The sequence below is a fragment of the Orycteropus afer genome, unplaced genomic scaffold (assembly GCF_000298275.1).
Source record: "Orycteropus afer afer isolate SDZICR_OR568_19922 unplaced genomic scaffold, OryAfe1.0 scaffold00231, whole genome shotgun sequence".
Lineage (NCBI taxonomy): Eukaryota > Metazoa > Chordata > Mammalia > Tubulidentata > Orycteropodidae > Orycteropus > Orycteropus afer.
The window spans coordinates 5363490-5371065 of NW_006921818.1; the positions used below are offsets into that span (position 1 = coordinate 5363490).

The 7576-nt window shown below is 49.5% G+C and overlaps 1 protein-coding gene across 1 annotated transcript in view; it reads left to right on the plus strand.

Moving 5' to 3' along the window:
• ATOH8 (atonal bHLH transcription factor 8) overlaps positions 1-7087 on the plus strand; it is a 14447-nt gene extending 7360 nt beyond the window's left edge. Inside the window, exons 2-3 of the mRNA XM_007948911.1 lie at positions 4826-5017; positions 6992-7087. Coding sequence (XP_007947102.1) covers positions 4826-5017; positions 6992-7087 — 288 coding nt within the window. The remainder of the gene's footprint in view (positions 1-4825; positions 5018-6991) is intronic.
• Positions 7088-7576: the final 489 nt, after the last annotated feature.

Below are 7576 nucleotides of genomic sequence, written 5' to 3' on the forward strand. Positions count from 1 at the left end.
CTTCCGAGGAGTGGCTGGTGGGTTTGAACCGCCAGCCTTCTGGTTAGCAGTCAAGTGCTTTAGCCACTATGCTACCAGAGCTCCTATCTGCCTCATAATGCTGTTTAAAAGATGAACATAGCCATTGTATTCAAAACCCCCAGTCTTCTGCCAGTGGCAAGGGGTGGGCTGGACCCTCCCCCCTGGAAAAGAGGAAGGGGAAGGAGCAGTCCGTGGGGCCTGTGGTCACAGACTGTGCCATGAGTCAGTGTGTGTAGTCTTCTCTGTGAAGTACACAAACATTGCTATCCCCACTCTCTAGATGAGGAAACTGAGGTTCAGAGAGTTGAAGGTACTTGTCTAAAGTCACACTACCAGTAAGTGCCTGGAATTCAGAGCAGCTCTTTTTGTTCTACCCCAGCCTCCTGGGTGTCCTAGAGCTGGGCTGTTGGGAGCAGGGAGATGGATCCTGGGTCGAGAGTACCAGGAGGATGTGGAGTTGGCCATGTGAACTGAATGAGGGAGGGGGAAGCATGAGCTGCCTGAAAAGGACTCTTGGTGTCCCATGTAGTATATGGTCACTCCTGGCAGTAGGGGCTAGGAGAGCCTGGTGGCCATGTATCTTCCTTGGACGCCAGTCAGACAGCCTTCTGATTCCAACCAGGTCTTAGCTAGTGATCATTTTCCTCATTTGTAGATGGGATAATCATCTTTATTTTGGGGTGAGTTTTAAATGACTTAATATTCCCTATGAAGAGCTATCACAGTGCCAGATATACAAAGAGCAGTAGGTGGCTGTCTTGTTGTTAGGCTCGGAGCTTGACGGAAGCAATGGGACAAAGTGATAATTTGGGACAAAATGGCCCAGAACCTGGCACTTTGACCTTGGCCTCATCTGTTGCTCTGTAGTCCTCCAGTGACCCTGGATCACAGCACACATATCCCTCCCAAGATCCCTGCTTCCTACTGCTGGGAAAGCCCAGCTGTTACAGGCCGAGGGCTCAAGCAGCTGGGTGATTAAAGGAATCTCCTGGCTTTTCCTCTGGAGTGTGGGGGATGGGGGACAATGCTAGGGCCTTTGTCACTGAGCTGCTGCCAGCCTACAAGCCTCCATCAGGCTGGGTTCTGAGGAGAATGAGGTCCCCTCCCCTGACCCCAGAATACTGGGAACATTTCTGTCCCACAGACCTTGTTTATTTGTTCAGGCTGATAAAGCAGCATTGAGCAGAGGTGGGAAAGGATTCTCCAGACTCGAACAAGCAAAGTGCATTGTTTTGCCATCTTTTCTTGGATGCGTTTGGAGCTGCAGCTGGGAACGGGGTTGGGGGGTGGGGGTGGGGGTGGCGGGATTTGTCTTTTTCTCTGTCACCTCCCTGAGTTTCCTAGCTCAGGTGAGGGGCAGCTTCTTAGCTGTTCACATAAACACACACCAATTGCCATCAAATTGATTCTGACTCATGGCAACTTCATGTGTGCAGAGTGGAACTGTTCCATAGGGTTTTCAAGGATGTGACCTTTGGGAAGCAGATTGCCAGACCTGTCTTCTGAGGCATCTCTGGGTGGGTTTGAACCACCAATCTTTTGGTTAATAGCCTAGCCCTTAACTGTTTGTGCCACCCAGGGACTCCTTTCTTTGCTGCTGGAGAATTTAAAAAGACTAGCAGCAAACTTAAGGAGCGTAGTGGGTAAGGCATTTGGCTGCTAACCAGAAGGTCAGCAGTTCAAACCCACCAGATGTTCCATGGGAGGATGATTCAAACCCACCAGCTGCTCTGCCAGAGGAAGATGGGGCAGTCTACTTCCAAAAAGATTTACAGCCTTGGAAACCCAGTGGGGGTCACTATGAATTGCAGTTGACTCCATGGCAGTGGGTTAGTGGATAATAGCAAACTTGCTTCTGGCCTAGGCTTCTATTCTTAGTCCCTTACCCTCCCCTCCTCTGGCATGGGTGGGAGAAGAAAGAATAGCCAGGTACGAGTTCTGGCTCTAGATTTCATGCTTCTCACCCTGTCTGGATCCCCCCTTTGGGAGCCTTCTGCAGCACTGACTGTAATAACTACACTGCCCTGTATTTGGCCTTACTCTGTATAATACATACATACAATTTAATTGTCCCACCCTGTGAGGTCAGTCCTTTATCAATGTGATGAGGAAACCAAGGCTCAGAAATGTTATGTCACTTGCCCAAAGTTATAGCTAGTAAGAGCTAGAGCTAGGAGTTGAACCCAGGTGACAAAAGAGATGTGCGCTTAAGCACCATGCCATATGGTATCTCTTATGGGGGTGCTAACTCTTCATCCATAGATAGAGGGCAGGTTCTGAAATCACTTGGTGAGTGAGGGAGATCATTCACTCATTCCCTCACTCCACTTTTAAGGGCTTGTTATGGGCAGACCTGTGTTTGGCTCTGTAGACATGGCCCTTCCCCAGGGCTTATAATGGACACTGACCATCTAATAAGCCTTGATAATTGGGTGCTAAGGTCAGAATAAGGTGCTATTAGAACACTATTAAGGCAGGAAACCAGCAGGTTTTAGGGTGCAGGAGTAGGAGTTCAGGAAAGCTCCTGGACAGCATAAATTTAAGGTGAGGTCAAAGTGAATGATGCATTTTACAACCCTAATCCAAGGTGACTGTCTTGTGTGTGCTTTATCCCCAGGGTCTAGAAGGGTTTTTCAACCTTAGCACTATTGACGTTTTCAGTATAATAATTATTTGTGGAGGCTGTCCTGTGCAGTATAGAATGTTTAGCACCATCCCTGGTAGTAACAACCAAGAGCATCTCCAGCATTGCTAACTGTCCCCTGAAGGACAAAATTGCCCATGATTGAGAACCACGGGCCTAGAACAGTGCCTGGCAAGTGGGGGAGATTGCTGCTCTCTAAATATTTGCTGAATGGATGTGCCCAGTGGTTCTTACTCTCTGTGGGATAAGGGTTAATTAGTACCAGATATTGATGGCATAAGGAGCTCTTGTACTGCAGTGGTTAAGGCATTTGGTTGCTAACCACAAGGTCGGCAGTTCAAACCTGCTTCATGAGAGGAAGTTGTGGCAATTTGTTGTTGTTGTTGTTAGGTGCCATCAAGTCGGACCCGACTCCTAGTGACTCCTCCTTGGGTTTCCAAGGTGGTATCACTATGGAAGTAGATTGCCCAGCCTTTCTTCTGAGGAGTGGCTGGTGGGTTTGAACCACCAGCTTTCTGGTTAGCAGTCAAATGCCTTAGACACTATGCTACCAGAGCTCCCTTGAGGCAATCTACTTCTGTAAAAATATATAGCCCTGGAAACCCTATGGGTCACTATGAGTCAGAACCAACTTGATGGGAGTGGGTTTGGGGTTTGGCTAGGTGCTATGGATGCTGCTTGTAGATTCGGGAAGAGCACAGAGAGGGAGAAGCAGGGAACCTTGGTTGGCTGAGTGAGAAGGTACCCATCTCAACCACTGAGATGAATACGCAAGGTAACAGCAGTAGGATGTATCAGTTAGTACCTATCAGATCGATTTTGTGTAATGCTTCTACATCACAACACAACTCTGCTTAGGTGTACCCCATCTTTGTAGGTTTTTGCCCATGCACCAAAACATTGGGGGACAATGTTAAAAAAGTAGAGGCAATGTCTCTTCACCCTGTGTCATCCCTGTGCAATTAGTGAGTGTTTACTTGGTGATGAATGAGCTTTGGTGGTGTGATGGTTAAGCTCTCAATGATAACTGAAAGGTTAGCAGTGCAAACCTACCCAGGGGCTCTGTAGGAGAAAGGCCTGGCAATCAGCTTACATAAAGATTACAGCCAGGAAAACACTGTGGAGCAGTTCTGCTGTGTTACATGGGGTTGCTATGGGCTAGACTTGACTTGATGATACACAGGAACCCCACAACAACAGGAGGTGATGAATCTGTGACAAACATGTCAAGTCTGGTTGGATCTGTATTTATTATGCACTTATTGTGTTCCTGGCAACACCTCAGGACCAGAGAACATAAAGGGGGTGGGGAAAGAAAGCCAACCACATTTGTGTATTGTGCTGCTGGTGAAGTATATTGGAAGTACGATGGACTGCCAGAAGAACAAACAAATCTGTCTTGGTAGGACAGCTGGCATGTTCCTTAGAAGTGAGGATGGCCAGACTTCATCTCTTGTACTTTGGTCATATTATTGGAAGGGACCTGTTTGGTAGAGGGTCAGCAAAAAAGGATAAGACTCTCAACAAGATGGATTGACACAGTGGCTGCAATGATGGACTCAAGCATAGTCAGGATTGTGAGGATAGTGCAGGACTGGGCAACAACAACTGAGCACTGGGACTTTGCTTCTTGTATGTCCCTAGAGCCCTGGGTGCCTATCTGTGTTATGACATCACTCTGGAGTATAAGTCCTCTGAGGCAGGAATCAAGTTAGTATTCATTGTTGGATCCCCAAGGTGCTGAGCATAACAAGTACCAATGAATGAATGACTGGAACATCAGAGCTCAAAAAATTTCTATTCCCCTCAGAGAGATTCCTTCTCAGGGAAGGTGGAGAACAGAGCTGTCACGGTGGAAATTCATTGACTGACTTGCAGGCAGGAGCTCAGCTTCAGTTTCTTCCCCTATAAAATGAGAATGGGACCTTCCAGAATTTGTGAGTGGATGAGTGGAGATGATGTGTGTGTAATCAGGGTGCTTAGAGCAGGTAATAAATACAGGATCAAGGGCCTAGATATTCCTTATCCAGGCCCGCTCCCCTGCCCAGCTGTCCTGTGCCAGGTGGCACAGAGTCAGGAGGTGTAATCAGCTCCATGCCTGCCTGGCCAAGTGCCCAGCAGGGAGACCTATAGCCCTTCCTGACACCTTCTTCCCTCCAGGTGCCATGCTACTCATATGGGCAGAAGCTATCCAAACTGGCCATCCTGAGGATCGCCTGTAACTACATCCTATCCCTGGCACGGCTGGCTGATCTCGACTACAGTGCCGACCACAGCAACCTCAGCTTCTCTGAGTGTGTGCAGCGCTGCACCCGCACCCTGCAGGCTGAGGGCCGTGCCAAGAAGCGCAAGGTAGGTGCCAGCTGTTCAGGCAACAGCCTGCAGGGGAGGACAGGGGAGGCAGGATTAGGAAATTTGGGGTGCTCTACACATGCCCAGGATTCCAAAAGGACCAGAGAGGTCAGCCTTTTAGAGGCTTTCCTGGGTTATGATCCTAGTATCCCTGGGATAGCATTATAAACGTGACCTTATTCCTGGGACTCAGGCTGCTGGGTGACCTTGGGAAAGTTGCCCAGTGTCTCTGGGCCTCACTTAAAGAGGAAGGCTTAAGGAGCAATATAGATCCCTGGTGGTGCAGTGGTTAAGTACTTGGCTGCTAACTGGGCAGTTGGTAATTTGAACCCACCAGACTTTCCACAAGAGAAAGATGTGCAGTCTGCTTCTGTAAAGATTTACAACTTGGAAACCCTGTGGGGCAGTTCTACTCTGTTCTATAGGATTGCTGTAATTCAGAATCAAATCAACTCAATGGCAGTGTTCCCCAACTCCCCCCCCCCCTTTTTTTTTTAATCCCTGTAGCCCTTTCTGACCTTACATGCTCTGGTGCTGAATTCCCCACATGGCCCCTGATAGATGTTATATCAGGATGAGACTTCTTTGAGCAGGTGATAGCCCAGGAGAGCCCTTTGGTATATATTGGGAGTGTGACTTGGCCTGTGGGCCATTTGAGTTTGTGCATTAGGGTAGGGTGATATTCACATGTTCATCCATCCATTCTGGAGAGATCTACTAAACCCCAACCAAGGCTGAGCTTGCTGGGCAGGGGTACCAGATGAAAAACATTTGGTCCCTGTCTCCTGGCAGCTCACAGCATGGTCAGAGGGACCCTCCTGCAAGCAGACAAAGGTGGGAAAGATGAACTCTTTTACCTGAGGGAGTTTGGAAGGGCATCTTAGGGTAAGTGGTGTTTGAGCCAGGACCAGCAGCACAACCAGGAGATCACCAGGCAGATGAAGCAGGGAATGGCATCTGAGGCAGAGGGAACAACCCATACAAAGCCTCATGTGCAGGAGGGAAGGTGTTGGGTGCAGCTTTTGTTCCCCAGATGACCTGCACTTCGGCATTTCCAGTCAGGGGCCAGTGCCAGACAGTGCTGAGCAAGGTTCATCGCAACCCTCTGGATCTCTGTTCACATAAGGCTGGAAGGAGAGAGAAAGAGGGTAGGACTCAGTCTCCATCCATGAGGCGGGTAGGCACAATGCAAGTGTTCTGGTTACCTACTGCCACTCTAACAGAAATACCACAATAATGGGATGCTTGAAGAAATAGAAGTTTATTCTCTTACAGTTTGGAGGTTTTAAGTCTGAGTTCAAAGTGCCAGGCTCTAGGGGCTGTGTGAAAGCCCCTCGACTTTGGGCTTCAGCTCTGGCTCCTGCTCCCAGCCCACTAATGCTAGAGGCATCTCTTAACTCAGGCGGCTACTGGCTGCTGAGGCTTACAAGCCCAAGGTTGGCAAATAAAATGGCACAGTCCCGATGTTACCAAACCACACAGCAGGCCATTAATTAAAGTCCACTGAAAGTCCCAAGTTCAGCAGAGCATGGCAGGCTGTTGAACAACAACATGACTATATGCAGGGTTCAAGCATGCCATAAGCTAGAGACCGTTCCCCAAGGCTTCTCCTTATATGTGGGAAGCAGACCACATCCCTAAGGCAGCTTACTCAGCTTGTCATAGTAGATTTCACCATGGAGTTGATTGTCATTCTCATCATGGGGAATAACTACCACTAGCTGCCCAGCCACTCAACCAGGCCCACCCAGGTTGACATACAAACTTAACCCCGACAGCAAGGTACCCAGCTTCCCTAGCAGTGCAAGAGCTCCCCTGGGCATCCAGGAATGGGGAGGATCGGGGGACTGGGTGACTCTGGGCATCCCACATCCACTCTTCCCCCTCCTCCTTCCTTCCTAGCCTGCCCCTCACTTATCCTTGACCTTACCCCCCAGGTCTCCTTTCAAGTGGGCCCCTTTCTGGCCTCTCCAGGTTTCCCAGCTGCTCTTGGGCCCCAAAGCTGGATGGCCCTCCGTGGATTCCCAGGCCCATGCCAGCCACTGCCGCTGCTGCAGTAACTGCACATAGCATTCCTGGGAGTGATTTAACTTGGACCAATTAGATGAAATCCTCATCAAATGGGTGAGAGAGGAAGTGCCACTGGCTGCTCACGGGGAGGCTTTCCTCTGGAAAGTGACACGGGTAAATTAAGGGAGTGATTGATGGCTCCATGCAGCACTTGGTGACAAAGGAGGTCTGTAAACTCTTGGTGAACTTTCCCTGGCATTTGGACCACTCGTGGAGCTGTGGATGAGCAAGGTGGGCAGGCACCATTTTCTCCATGTTGGCCCCACCCCGCCCACATCCTCCCCTGACCATGCCTTCTCCTTGTCACCCACCAGAGGGAGGAATGCTAAGGCCCCCTCCCTTCCCTGCTTCCTTGATTTAAGCAGACAGTGTTCTGGACTGGGGAAGGTAGCTTGAGGCCTGGAAGATGAAGGAAGAAGGGAGAGGGGGGTGAAAGGAAAGGGCTCGAATTATGACCACCGGTCCCCATGAACAGACTCAGGGTCAGCT